General features: G+C 43.6%; 1 protein-coding gene across 9 annotated transcripts in view; it reads right to left on the reverse strand.

Annotated features, from left to right (window-relative positions):
- lrrk1 (leucine-rich repeat kinase 1) overlaps nucleotides 1–15,642 on the reverse strand; it is a 282,207-nt gene that overhangs the window by 205,101 nt on the left and 61,464 nt on the right. For all 9 annotated transcript variants that reach the window (XM_063065804.1, XM_063065802.1, XM_063065800.1 and 6 more), the window contains 2 exons: nucleotides 5,824–6,003; nucleotides 1,565–1,713 (listed from right to left, as the gene is read on the reverse strand). In XM_063065804.1, coding sequence (XP_062921874.1) covers nucleotides 1,565–1,713; nucleotides 5,824–6,003 — 329 coding nt within the window. The remainder of the gene's footprint in view (nucleotides 1–1,564; nucleotides 1,714–5,823; nucleotides 6,004–15,642) is intronic.

The raw sequence follows: 15,642 nt of genomic DNA on the forward strand, positions 1-15,642 counted from the left end.
TTCAAGCGCAAGGAACAGAAGCTCACAGCACGAAGACAGCTCAGTACATCCTGTAGTATCTGACAAAGCTAGTGAATTTCCCAACAATGAACTGAAAAGCCCTACGTCCGAACAGGAGGCCACTTGACCCACTGTGTCTGACAGAAAATCCTACTGGTCCCACTCACTGCTCTTTTCCCAAATTCCTTCAGTTTCAGGTATTTGCCCAACTCACTATTGATGCTTATCATTGTATCAGCTCGCTTCACCAACACACAAGGTATTTCACATCATCGTGGAGAGACACAGCACGGAAACACCAAATCCTTGCCAACGACCAAGCTCACTAACACTAACTCTTCACTTTTGAGCAAGGAGCAACTTGCAGCAGGCAATTAACCCATGAACTGAGAATTGTTTGGAGCGTGGGTGGAAACTGGAGCGTCTGACGGAAACCCATGCAGCCACAGGACGAACATGCAAATTCCACACAGACGGCTCCTTTGTATTGAGGGAAATCTTGGGGCAGATGTAGAGTACACAAACTCTCACTTCATGGGGCAGATGTGAGTTACTTCCTCTCCCCTTCTTGCTGTGGGGGCAGGTATGAATTACTCCTTGCCATTCCCTGGGGAACTTGTGAATTGCCCCATCTCATACTCTGGGGCAGATCCCTCTCTTTATAATCCTGATCCCTTCGTGATTTCTCTAAGCTGGCACGGACACAGCAAAACTGTCCAACGCATGTCTAAAGCCAAAGATTTTCAGTAGCGTAGTGGTCAGCACAACGCTTTAGAGAAACAGTGACCCAGGTTCAATTGCCGCTGCTGCCTGTAAGGTGTTTGCACATTCTCCCTGTGATGGCAAGTTTCTCCTGATGCTCCCGGCCTCGTCCGACATTACCGGTTGGTAGGTTAGTTGGTCATTGTAAATTGTCCTGTGACTAGACTAGGATTAAATCAGGGTTACTGGGTGGCACAGCTTGAAGGGACAGAAGGGACTACTCGGTGCTGTTTTCAATCATTCAATCAATAAATCAATCAGCTGTTCTCAGATTTTACTCCAAACATAAGGTCTATCCTCAAAAGCCTATTTACTCATACCCCATCCATTACTTATTTATATACACACATTCTCTCTCTCTCTCTCTCTCCTTTTTCTCCCTCTGTCCCTCTGACTATACCCCTTGCCCATTCTCTGGGGTTTCCCCCCCTCCCCCTTTTCCTTCTCCCTGGGCCTCCTGTCCCATGATCCTCTCATATCCCCTTTTGCCAATCACCTGTCCAGCTCTTGGCTCCATCCCTCCCCCTCCTGTCTTCTCCCATCATTTTGGATCTTCCCCCTCCCCCTCCCCCTCTCGACTCTCTTACTAGCTCTTCCTTCAGTTAGTCCTGATGAAGGGTCTCAGCCTGAAACATCGACTGTACCTCTTCCTAGAGATGCTGCCTGGCCTGCTGCGTTCACCAGCAACTTTGATGTGTGTTGCCTATTTACTCATCCTTTGTTTACCAACAATCATATCTGGTTAGCTAATAGTTAATTTTATATTTTGCCATTAGTTATCATTAGAGTAGTGCTGGCTCACCGCTTGTGTGGTTGACTCTTCGCACTGGCTGTTTGGTTCTGTAAACTGTTTCCTCAGGAGCTGTTTGCTGAGCTGCGGGTGGTCCATGAGTGTGTAAGAGGAGAACTGGGCTCCATTCTCCAGCAGGAAGATGGCAATCTCTTCGTTCCCTGGCACAAGATAGACAGTCCCATCAAAACCATAATCAATGATGTCGAAATAGGAGGGCGAGGAGTAAAACAACGCAAGAACTATAAACAAACAGGTGGAATAGAAGTAGGAAATAATCATTGAGCGATAGAGCCAGGGGAGAAAAACAAGAGATAAAATACTGCAGCTGGTGGAAATCTGGAATAAAAGTCGATGCCTAGAAACTGTACAGCTTTGTGCTGAAGTGACATCAGAAGGGGGCATGAGCAGGGTACTAGCAACAGTCTCGGCTGCTGTTCACCACCAGTTACACTCCAGCCCTCAGATATGGGTTTCTTTCTACATAAATCATCTCCAGTGTGTAGGTGACAGGGCAGTGGTGATGAGAATATGGGGAGAACTTTAAAAATGGGGCTAACGTAGGATTAGTGTAACTGGGTGGCTGCTGGCCAGCATAGACTCAGTAGACCAGAGGGCCTGTTTCCAGGCCCTATCTCACTACAGTCTCACGGTTTACATACATGGTTCAGCCTTCTTTCCAAGGTCAAGGAGCCTGTCACCATGAAAAAATGGCAGATTAAATTTAATGCAGACAAGTGTGAGGTTTTGTACTTCTGTAGGACCAACCAGTGTAGGTTTTACACAGTGAATGGTAGGGCACTGGGGAGTCTGGTAGAACAAATGGATCTGGGAATAATAGGCATCCATTAGTCTCATGAGACTATGGATTTGCACCTTGGAAGGTTTCCAGGGCACAGGCCTGGGCAAGGTTGTATGGAAAACCAGCAGTTGCCCATGCTGCATGTCTCTCCTCTCCACGCCACCGACGTTGTCCAAGGGAAGGGCATTAGGACCCATACAGCTTGGTACCGCTGTCGTCGCAGAGCAATGTGTGGTTAAGTGCCTTGCTCAAGGACACAACACGCTGCCTCAGCTAAGGCTCGAACTAGCGACCTTCAAGTCACTAGACGAGCACCTTAACCACTTGGCCACGCGCCAACCTGGGAATACAGGTCCATAGTTCATTGAAAGTGGCGTCATAGGTAGATAGGGTCCTAAAGAAAGCTTTTGGCATATTGATCTTCATAATTCAAAGTATTGAGTACAGAAGTTAGAATGTTATGTTGATGTTGCACAAGATATTGATGATGCCTAATTTGGAGTATTGTGTGCAGATTTGGTCACCCACCTACAGTAAAGATGGAAACAACATTGACATCATTGAAAGAGAACTAGGGAAAATTTACAAGGATGTTGCCTGGTGTGCAGGATCCAAGGAAAGATTGAATAGGTTAGGACTGTACTTAGAACAGAGAAGATTTTGATTTGAATAGAGGTATATAAAATTATGAGGCATATAGATAAGGTTAATGCAAGCAATCTTTTTTCCACTGGGTTTGGGAGGGACTACAACCAGAGGTCATGGTTAAGGGTGAAAGTTAAGAAGTCTAAGGGAAACTTCTTCACTCAGAGGGTTGCGAAAGTATGGGATGAGCTGCCAGCACAAGTAGTGACCACACGCTCAATTTCAATGGTTAAGAGAAGTCTGGATAGGTACACGGGTGATAGTGATATGGAGGGCTATGGTCCCGTTGCAGATCGATGGGAATAGGCAGTTTAAATGGTTCGGCATGGACTAGATGGGCTGAAGGGCCTGTTTCTGTGTTGTACTTCTCTATGACTCTTTGAATCTATGACTGATTGGGATATAAAAATGGGATAGGGTTTGGGATCGGGTGTAGAGAGGCCAGAAATTTCTTGGTGGATGCTGTAGGATCCTATATCTTGACTCATAGGGAGAGAGATTGGGTAGGTTGGGACTTTATTGCTTGGAGCACAGGAGACTGAGGAATGACTTTATAGAGTATACAAAAACATGATGGGTAGAGGTAGGATAAATAGACTCAGTCTTTTTTCCAGGTAAGGGCTACTTAAAATATAGGGTTTAATGTGAGAGGTGAAAGATTTAAAAGGGATTTGAGTGGCAACTTCTTAATGCAGAGGATGGCACGAAAATGAATGAGCTGTCAAGAAGAAGTAGATGAGGCAGGTACAGTAACAACATTCAAAAGATATTTGGGTAAGTACATGGATACAAGGGGTTTAGAAGAATACAGTCAAATGCAGGCAAACGGGGTTAATTTAGACCATAAGACCATGAGACATTGCTGCAGAGTTAGGCCATTCAGCCCATTGAGTCTGCTCCGCCATTCCATCATGGCTGATTTATCATCCCACTCAACCCAATTCTCCTGCCTTCTTTGACGCCCTGACTAATCAAGAATCTAGTTTGGCGGATAACATGGTTGGCTTGGACAAATTGGGCTGAAGGGCCTGCATTTGCTCCGTATTTCTCTACGGAGAGTGTCAGAGAAAAGAATGAAAAACTGTTGGAAAACCAGGAGTCAGAAGGTGGGAAGAAGGCAGATTATAGGGTAAAGGGAGTGGGTAAACCAAGGCGGCTAATCATCCTGAACTAATGCTGCACAAATCCGAGGGACATGATGGGTGCAACCAGCCCTGAAACTCTAGCACCTGTGTGGGATGTTACCAGGCAACTCCTGGGTGAGTGAATGCGGGGCAGCACCAGCCTCGCTGTCTAGTACGCCAACAACCAAGGAGATTCATATTGTGGGACTAGAAGGAGCAGCACGTCCTTAGTGAGTGAAGAAAGATTAGAACGCCATGTTACAGTAGGAGGAATGTGAAGTGCATTCTCCAAACATCCTTCACCTCTGCTGTGGGCAATCAACTCCTTGTCCACCTTCAGCACGGGCCTTTGGGCCTGAGGCCAGGGAAGGAAGGTCTGGCACCACAGTTAAGCTGAGTGTAGGTTCACCAGTTCCTGTACACCAGGTTTTCGCCATGCATCAGAAGCAGGAACCTCCACGTTTCCTTTAATAGGGCAACTAGAACTGCACACAATAAATGTAGCTACTAATTTATTTCAATACAACTACATTGATCGTGCACAATTCTAGTTGCCCCATTAAAAGTGGAGAGAAGGTTGCAGAAGAGGTTCACCAGGATGTGGTGTGGATCTGAGAACATCAGCCATTAGGAAAGGTTGGCGAGACCTGGATTGTTTTCTCTGAAGCATCAGAGGCTGAGGGGACACTTGACAGAAGTTTATGAAATGATGAGAGGCATAGATCGGGTAGACAGTCAGAATCTTTGTTCAGAAATCTCTAATACCAGAGAACGTGCTTTTAAGGTGAGAGAGGAGCCGTGTTGGGCACGTTTTTGGAATGTAGTACACATAAAATGCTGGAGGAACTCAGCAGACCAGGCAGCATCTATGGAAAAGAGTAAACAGTTGACGTTTTGGGCCAAGACCCTTCATTAGAACTGGTGAAGGGTCTTGGCCTGAAACATCAACCGTTTACTCTTTTCCATAGATGCTGCCTGGCCTGTTGAGTTCCTTCAGCATTTTGAGAGTATTACTTTGACTTCCAGCATCTGCAGATTTTCTCAAGTTTTTGGAAAGTGCCGCCAAGGGTGGTGGAACCCAATGCAATAGTGATGAGTAAGAAGTTTTTAGACAGACACATGAATGTGCGGTAAGGGAGGGATATGGATCATGTATAGGCAGAAGCGATTTCATTTAATTTGGCATCATGCTCAGCACAGAAATCAGGAGCTGCAGGGCTTGATCCTGTGTTGTACTGTCCTACGTTCTGTGTAAACCAGTACATGCCCTCTTATTGCTGCTAGCAGGGAGGATGCATTGGAGCCTGAAGGCACACACTCAACAATTCATCATCCTCCCCTCTGGCATCAGATTTCTGAATGGACACTGAACTCATAAACACTGCCTCACTATTTTTTTGCACAACTTATTTTAACTATTTTTATGCATATATATTTCACAGTTTTTATCATTATGTATTGTAATGTACTGCTACCGCAAAAATCAACAAATATTGCAGCATATGCCAGTGATATTAATCGTGATTCTAATTCATGGGCAGTTGCTCCAACTGGCCATTCTATAGTCAAATCATGTACCCCTTCTTTGGTTGGCTTGGGCGAGTTTTGTATAGAACACATACATACAAGAAGAGCCAGGTTTGGATAATGGTGCTGCTCATGTGTTCTGTACAGCCTAGGAGATGTGAAAACTCACATACCTGCCTGCATCGCTGCATACAATGGCTGCCCAGTGATGATGGGATAATTCTGTGACTTCATCCCACAGCTGTTTGCCTCGGCCTTGTACTCAAGCACCAAGAGCTGCACTATAGCCATGTGTCCCTGGCTACAGGCTGCAGCAAGCATCCAGCTCAGCAGGTCCTTGTCCGGGCACTCATCTGTAACAAACACATTCTTGATGTAGTTACACACATCAAAGTTGCTGGTGAACGCAGCAGGCCAGGCAGCATCTATAGGAAGAGGCGCAGTCGACGTTTCAGAATACAAGCACGATAAGGTCCCGCTTCCACTCTAGAAATTCAAGACCAGAGACTCCATTGCATTTTGTCTAGGTGCTGCATTTTAACTAAGACTCTCTCTTCTACCCATTTCTGACTTCTGGCTGGATTATTCTTCAACACTTAACGTCTTTTAACTGAGATTTAATTACCAGTTTAAACAGCTCCTTTCAAAAATACTTCTGCAAGCAGAACACCATGTTCTTTGCCTCCTCCACTGCCAAGTCGAGGCATAATGCAAGTGAAAGGAACACATCCTCACATTCTGCCTGGGCAACCCTGACCACCTCCGCTCTGTCATTTTCTCTCCTATTTCTCTTTTCTCCATCACTTTATATCTTCCCCCACTCCACCCTCTCCATCTGCTCACCACCCACACACTCCTCACACTGATTCCTCTCCTCCCTACCTCTATTCCATGCTTTAGTTTCCACTCCTATGAGATTCCATCATCTTCAACCCTTTGTCTCCCTATCACTTCCCAACTTCTGACATCATTCTTACCCTACCTCCCACATCTGCTTATCAACCCCATCACCTAGATCCCCCCATCACCTGCTCTACCCCTTTATACTGCCTATCTTCCTTCTTTCTTTCCACTCCCAATGAAGAGTAACAACATAAAACGTTAGCTGCCCATTTCCCTCCATCTATCCTGCCTGCCCTACTGAGTTCCTCCAGCACCTTCCTTTGTTTCTCCAGAGTACCAGGATCTACAGCTTCTTGTGTCTCGAGTTTTTGCTGAACTTCCTTTTCCCAAAAATCTGGTATTTCCACCTCTCCTTCACCACTTTAGGGAATCCTGAAGCACCATTCAGCCGATGTAATAGCTCAGAAATGCAGTCAATGACCAGCAACCAATAAGGTAAGATATACAAATAGTTTATTGGCCTTACAAAGTACTGGCTGGAGAGAGACTTGATAGAAGTGTACGCAATCATCAGTACCCAGATGCAGTGGGAAGGAACTATTTTCTTTAGCTGAGAGGTCAAAAACAAGGGGCCAGAGATTGAAAGAAATTGCTTGAGAAATTCAAGACAAGAATAAGATATACAACTTGCTTCTCTGCTTTACTAAATACTGACTCCTCATCAAGATGTTGCCATCAGCCTCAGAGAGGGGATGTTTAGTTTAACATCTCATTTAAAAGAGGGAATCTCCACTAGGGTATTGATGCACCTGCCCTGGTTGTTCTGACATTCTCCTGATGTCAGATGCTTATTACATTCCTCAGTGTGAAGTCCCTAACATGTCATCAACAATAAAATCTTGCTCAGGATGTTCAGCATCTGCAGAATCTCGTGTGTCTGTTATCAGAGAAATACAGACATTCACACAACAAAAGGGCCATCCTTTCCAGTTTGGTTACAAAGATACAATGAGTAACTTCCTACAGGATCTCACATTATCAAGCCAACGCTTTCTCCGTAACACCATCTACACTGACTCAAAAAGGCACCTCCAGTAAAGTTTTTTCAATACTATCCTACCAATAATTTAGAGAGGGGTTAATTCTCAAATTAGATACAAAACAAAGTCCTCACCTCAAATCTACCCCAATAATATCAGAGAATTCGGGAGCAACACACACGAGATGTTGGAGTAACACCGCAGGCCAGGCAGCATCTATGAAGACCTGATGAAGGGTCTCAGCCCATAACGCCAACTGTTTATTTTCCTCCAGAGTTGCTGCTGTTTGACCTGCTAACTTTCTCCAGCACTTCGTGCATGTTGCTCAAGATGTTCAGCATCGGCAGAATCCCGTGTCTCTTTTGTCAGAGAATTACAGACACTGACACAACAAAAGGGCCATCCTTTTCAGCTTGGTTGCCAAGATACAGTGAGTAACTTTTGACACCAACTGCAGGTTATATTTTGACCCTGGTACTTTTTCCACAAGGGTTTCAGCCTCCACCAGACTGGTGTGCAATAAGATCCAATATCTCACCACTCTAAATGAAAAAAAAAACTTAAACCTTCTGCGACGGGGTCCTGAATTACCCCTATGAAATGTACTTTTGAAAAGAGAGAGAGAGAGAGTTGTTCAACACCAGACACCTTGTTATTAACAGAGAGAGGCGAAGACTGCTTGGAGATGGTGTTATGGTTTCTCTGCAGCACGTTTACACTTTGCAAGGACACTGGCAACTTCCAAGTTCTTACAGAGAGAGAAGGGAGGAGCTGCTTGATGGACAGCTAGTGTTCAGCACAGTGAGATAAATAGAAGGTCAGCTGTTAGACCTACAGACACATGGTTTTGGACACTGAATGAGCTTTGTTGTGCCCACAGAAAAGGTGGGTTTTGGAGGATTGATCAGGCGGATCGATCAGTGGCTCTCGCAGTATGAAAAGGGTGTGACTGGTGGGGAGTTATTCATGTGTCTGACCCTCGCCTGGGTTGATAATTCCACCACAGAACGGTCCCCTTTGTTGTGGTCACAGGTGGTGACTTCTAAAGGATTTCGGTGGACAACGGGAAGATCGATGGTGTCAGCTCACCTGAAGACTCAAATTTCTCCCTCTCCCTCTCTCTCTCTCCATCCCTGCTCAACTCAATACCATGAACTGAAGTGAACTTTACTCATCATAGTAAGACTATCTATTTACCCCGAGACTTGAAGCAGCTTGGTTTTCAAATATTTCCATACTTATACATATCTAATCATTGCTAACCTGTTTTCTATATCTGATTTTATATTACTGTATTATATTACTGTATTACTGTTACTAATAAATACCAATTGTTAATAGCAATACTGGACTCCAAAGTGTTTTCCATTTCTGCTGGATCTTTAACCTGTCACGGGGTACGGTCCTCAAGCAATTTCCTTCAAACTCTGGCCCTTTGTTTTTGGCCTCTCAACTAAAGGAAGTAGTTTCTTCCCAATATATTTGGGGCTTTGATAGCTGCATACACTTCCATCAGGTCTCTCCTCAGCTTGAACTGCACCAAAGGAAACAAGCACAGCTTTGCCAGACTGCCCTCGAAAGCAAAGTCCTCCATCTCCAACACCCTCATCAATCTCTTCTGAATCCCCTCTAACGCTGCAGATTCTCTTTATAATGTGGTAACAAGGACTGTCTGCAGACGGCTATGCTTTAACTAGCTTTATTTTACAGAGTTCTGGCATGACCCTCTTGTTTTTGTGTCCTATGCTTTGGCAGGTAAAAAGTACTCCATGTGCCTCTTTAATTAGTTATAAGACCATAAGACATAGGAGCCAAAAGGGTCATTTGGCCCATCGAGTCTGCTCCTCCATTTCATCATTTACCAGTCCCGGTGTCATTATGGATCCATGAGCACGTACCCTGTTCCTCTTTAATTTCCAGTCTCCCACCTTTAATTGTGCATTTCCTTGTGTGGTTGCACTCCCCACTCTGCGTTGGAATGAATTCCATTGGACGCAGCTTTCAAGGCGATGCAATGGCACAGCCTGTGGAGCCACAGCAACAGAGAGGGAGGCCAGGTTCGATCCTGACCTCAGGGACTGTCTGCGTGGAGTTTGCAAGTTCTCCCTGCAGCTCTGTGGGCTTCCTCTGGCTGGTCTAATTTCCATACATATCCAGAGGTGGTGCAGGTTGGAGTGCCTACTGTTCACAGTAAACTGACCTTACTGATTAGGTGAGTGGTGGAATCTCGGGGGAGTTGGTTGTAATGTGGGGAGACTAAAAATAAAATGCAGACTTTGTGTAAACTGGTGTTTGATGGCCAGCAGGGACACAATGGGCCAAAAAGTCTCTTTCTGTGCTGTATCGCTCTGTGACTCTATAACCAGACCACTGTTGGGGGTTGCATCGACTGTTGGCCAGAAATGGCTCTCCTTGGGACCATTTAAAGTATCCTTGACATACAAATAATGGCCAGCCTGAATGTCAATGCAAGCGGGGTGTCTCCCTCTACAGGCTTTACAATCTCTCGGTCCTCAGGGAAGGCTGATGGGTTTGAGTTTCCTATAGGAAACACCCTATTCCTGAGACAAACATCTAACTCCCAGAATGACAGGTGAGGTCTACCTGCATGATCTCATTTTAAATTCCAGTGGAGTGCCTACCTTGTTAGCCTGACTTTTCAACCAGAAATCCTGGGGTCAAGATGCTTTTGCCAGGCAGCTCTCCCTCACTGTGCAGCTGGGCAACACTTTGTGAATGTGCACGACCCCCCAAGACCAGCACAATGCAAGGATGCTTTCTTCAATAATTCTCCGCTCCCTTGATCTCCCTTCAGTGGTTGGGGGAGTTGGGGGGGGCAGGGAGGTGAAAGTGGACCTTCAAATGGACCCTTGAAGAGAGAGACTGCTCCAGTCATTAACACTGCCAAACATCAATGGTGAGGTTAAAGGAATTGGTTGGCTTTCTCGAATTGAAGAATGTCTGGCATACTCTTCATTTAGACCGCAATGTTGCCAGCTGGGGGTTTGGGGGGGGGGTGGGGGGATGCAGGGAAGAGGCTCACAGGATGACCATTTGTATATTTCACAGGCTTGGTGGTCTCTCTGTGACTGGTGTTGTGCTTGCAATACCACCTGGTGTGGGCAGAGCTCATCCCACTGGGTTTGTGGATGAGTCCCTCATACTATAACGAGAAGTTAGACAAACTTGGGCTGTTCTGTCTGCAGTGTCAGAGGCTAATGGGAGACTTAATAGAAGTTTATAGAATTCTGAGAGGCAGGCAGTCAGAACCTTTCTCCCCAGGGGAGAAAAGTTAAGTACTAGAAGTCATACGTTTAACGTGAGAGAGGGCAAGTTTAAAGGAGATGTAAGGTGCAAGGTTTCTCTATACAGAGAGCTTGGTGGGTGTCTGGAATAGAATATCTGCCGTAGTGGTGGATACACATACGCATTTAACAAGATGTTTGACATGTGAATATGCAAGGATTGGAAAGATATGGATGATGCACAGGCAGAAGAGAATTTGTTGAAGTTGACATCATGTTTAGTATAGACCTTGTGGGCTGAAGGGCCTGTTCCACGTTCTACTTGCACCTGAACAAACAACCGCGAGAGGGCAGGTGATCCAGAGATTCATTCTGTTGCTTCTGGGTTGACAGGAGGAGGAGGCTGGAAGTCTTCCTCTCCTTGAGGTTATTCTGGGATATGACGTAGCAAGATTCACATCCGTCTCCTCTGTCAGGAGCATGCGAGGAGATCGAGAGCCTTGAGAGAAAGGTGCTTGGCTCGGAGTTCCAATCTGAATAAGGACCCAGCCCCGTGGGAAGTGTACAAAAAGTATGCACTGAGGGACTCTCTGACTTGTGGTTCCAGATGCTACAAGATTTGAACCACGCCTCTCCCTCTTCTACTCAGTGGAAAAAAAATAATGCTTGATATGAAACACAGAAACATAGAAATCGTACAGCACAATACAGGCCCTTCGGCCCACAAAATTGTGCCAAACACGTCCCTACTTTAGAAATTACTAGACTTCCCCATAGCCCTCTATTTTTCCAAGCTCCATGTACCTATCCAAAAGTCTCTTAAAAGACCCTGTTGTATCCACCTCCACCACCGTTGCCGGCAGCCCATTCCATGCACTCTCCACTCTCTAAGTAAAAAACTTACCCCTGACATCTCCTCTGTACCTACTCCCCAGCACCTTAAACCTGTGTCCTCTTGTGGCAACCATTTCAGCCCTGGGAAAAAGCCTCTGACTATCCACATGATCAATGCCTCTCATATGGTCACGGTCAATTACAGCTCCTCTGTCATAGATTCAGAGTGAACAGGAAACTTCGTCCAATCCGCTTCCAGGGCTCTTCTCTCTTCGGGTCCATCAATTAAGGGTGCACACGCAGAGTTTTGTAGAAGGACCTGCCAAGGGTCAGTTTACTAAACACAGATGAATTGGAGTAATACACACAAAATGCTGGAGGAACTCAGCAGGTCAGACAGCATCTACAGATAAGAGTAAACAGTCAATGTTTTGGGCCGAGACTCTTCATTAGGACTGGTATGACTTTGATTTCCAGCATCTGCGCATTTTCTGTTGTTACTGATGGATTGGAGGTGACACTGGCATTAGATACTCTTCTGCCATTGAGCAGAAGGTTTATTCGAGAGGAGGGGAGACGGGTGGGAGGTACTGGTTCTGTCAGGGAACTTGAGGGTGCTGAGTGACTCTCTGCCAACACGTTCTCTGCTACAGCATGGCCATCACTGAACTCTATGTGGAGGAATCTGCACCATCCTTCTGCCGCAGTGAAGCCTGGGAAACGGCAACAGAGATTCAACTGAATAAAGCAAAAGATCAGCTAAACAACTATTCCATCCAGAAATAAAATCCAGCAACACACTGCAAGGGAATAAAACTGGAAATCAAGGACCGAAGGAAAATATCTTTTAAAGGAAGATTTTGTTTACAGGAGAAGATTCACGTTATTCTTACCTCAACTTTGATACTGTCCTTTATAAATCTATTGACAGATCACTGAGACACTACAGCACAAGAGTCCAATCAGCCAATCAAAATCATGCTGGCTCTCTGCTTGGTGCTGTAGCCCTGCCAGTTTACTTCCCTCAGTGTTTTTAGAAGTTGTTGGTCATCTGTCCTTCCACCAGCGCTATGGAGAGTGAGTTCCAAGTCAGTACAACACACTACACAAAACTCCTTTCTTCTGCACTCTCCTCCCCAAATCTTAAATCTGTGAAGCCTCATACTTTTGCCATCAGCTAGTGGGAATTGCTACTACCACCTCTATCAAATCTCTCCTCATCCTTCTCCTCTCAGAGCCAAGCAACTCGAGCTTTTCATGACTAAACTGACTCACCCTTGGGCCGATTCCAGTTAACCTCCTGCACCTCCTTTCGAGGACCTTCCGTCCCTTCTTAAGCTTCAGTAACCAGAGCTGGCCAGAATCCCAATGGCATGGAGGTTCTCTGCTTTAGTATTAAGTCCCTCTGCCCACGTAAACCAAGGTACCATGCGTTTTCCTAATTGTTCTTAATGATCTTTGTACATAAATCTCCAGCAGGTATCCTTGAGAGCTCTTTAGAACAGTTCCATTAAGTCTCTGCTGCTACTCTTCCCATGCTCCTTTCATCTCTTTTGACTTGGCACACCACCGAGACATCACACATCAAATGCTCGAGACAAAGCACAGGATGGTTTAAATTAGGCAGAGATCACTGACTGCTCAAGGTCACTTGGATTCCCTCAAGCGTATTTTGTTCTAAACACATTTCATTTGGCTGAGACTCTTTCTACAAAGAGACGGGGGGCTACTTAATGTTCCAAATGGTGGTGCAGAGGCTTCCTAAGGGTATGGCAGATTCCAAATTTTATTGGAAAAGACATGCCTGTCGATGACACACCAGAAGAATTTGACTTGTATAATGCCCTTGAGTTCTGTGCATCCTCCTAGATCTTCCCAGGCCTTACCTTGCCTGTCCCTCTGCACAGTCAACATCGGCCCCCATAGCACGTACCTACTGATAAGCTTCCACTGAGGACCATCAGGGAATGGCCCCAAGGTGCCTCTGGAGAATGTACCATGAGCAAACCTGTCATGCAGCTGTGCGAGGAGATATAGAGGCATTTCGTTTACCACTTGTCAGAGACGTCAACTTAGAGGAGCATCTTTCTTTCTTTCTTTTTAAATCTTTTTATTGAGTAAGTATACAAAAAAGGTAAGCCATATAAACATTAATACAATGTTAAAGTATAATAAAATTCCAAAAGATATCAATACCAAAAAGAAATTACTACAATGTAATTTAAACATAAGAAACCAAGATAACATAATAGTATACTAAATTTTATATATATCAATGGAAAAAAAAGAAAAAAAAAACCCAAAAAAAAACCCACCGTGCAGCTAACTAAAAGCAAGGCAAAGCAATGGGCTAACTTGAAACCAAACAGAGTTAAACTTAAAATCACGTCCTCAATCCCGACCTCCATTAAAAACAGTGAAAAAAAAACAAGAAGGGTAAATATTACATTAAATGAAAATATCGAATAAAAGGTCCCCAAATCTGTTCAAATTTAAATGAAGAATCATAAAGGTTACTTCTAATTTTCTCCAAATTCAAACATAAAATCGTCTGAGAAAACCAAAAAAAGGTAGTTGGAGCATTAAGCTCTTTCCAATGTTGTAAAATACATCTTTTCGCCATTAAAGTAAGAAATGCAATCATTCTACGGGCTGAAGGGGAAAGATTACTAGAAATTTTAGGTAGTCCAAAGATAGCAGTAATAGGGTGAGGAGAGATATCTATATTTAATACCTTAGAAATAATATTGAAAATATCTCTCCAAAAAGTTTCCAAAGTAGGGCAAGACCAAAACATATGAGTTAAAGAGGCTATCTGCCCCGAACATCTATCACAGAAAGGATTAATATGCGAGTAAAAACGCGCTAACTTATCTTTGGACATATGTGCTCTATGAACCACTTTAAATTGAATTAGGGAATGTTTAGCACAAATAGAGGAAGTATTAACTAATTGTAAAATCTGCCCCCAATCATCCACAGAAATGGTAAGCCCCAATTCCTGTTCCCAATCTACCCTAATCTTATCAAATGGAGCTTTCCTAAGTTTCATAATAATATTATAAATCATAGCCGATGCACCTTTCTGACATGGATTAAGGTTAATTATCGAATCTAAAATATATGTAGGAGGAAGCATTGGAAAGGAATAAAGTATAGTACTTAGGAAATTTCTAACTTGTAAATATCTAAAAAAATGTATTCTTGATAAGTTATATTTATTAGATAATTGTTCAAAAGACATAAGGGAACCATCTAAAAATAAATCCAAAAACCGTAAAATACCCTTAGTCTTCCAAGTTTGAAAAGCGCGATCCGTAAAAGAGGGAGGAAAAAATATGTTACCTAAAATAGGAATCGCTAACCCGAATTGATTAAGATCAAAAAATTTTCTGAATTGAAACCAAATGCGCAAAGCATATTTAACTATCGGGTTAGAGACCTGCTTAAGACGTTTCGAATCAAAAGGGAGAGAGGAGCCTAAAATAGAACCAAGTGTATAACCCTGAACAGATTGTAATTCCAATGCTACCCATTTAGGAATAGATAGTATGTCCTGGTCAAGTAACCAAAATTTCATATGTCGAATATTAATAGCCCAATAATAGAATCTAAAGTTAGGTAATGCTAAACCTCCATCTCTCTTAGCTTTCTGTAAATGTATTTTACCCAGTCTCGGATTCTTATTCTGCCAAATAAATGAAGAAATTTTAGAGTCAACTTTATCAAAAAAAGATTTTGGAACGAAAATTGGTAATGCCTGAAACACATATAAAAATTTTGGCAAAAAAAACATCTTAACCGCATTAATACGACCAATCAAAGTTAAATATAAAGGAAACCATTTAGATGAAAGTTGAGTAATATGGTCTATTAATGGTAAAAAGTTAGTCTTAAATAAATCTTTGTATTTACAAGTAATTTTAATCCCAAGATATGAAAAGTAATTATTAATCAATTTAAATGGAAATTTATAATATAAGGGAAGATGTTTATTAATCGGAAAAAGTTCACTCTTACTAAGATTTAA

This window comes from Mobula hypostoma, chromosome 13 (genome assembly GCF_963921235.1).
Source record: "Mobula hypostoma chromosome 13, sMobHyp1.1, whole genome shotgun sequence".
Lineage (NCBI taxonomy): Eukaryota > Metazoa > Chordata > Chondrichthyes > Myliobatiformes > Myliobatidae > Mobula > Mobula hypostoma.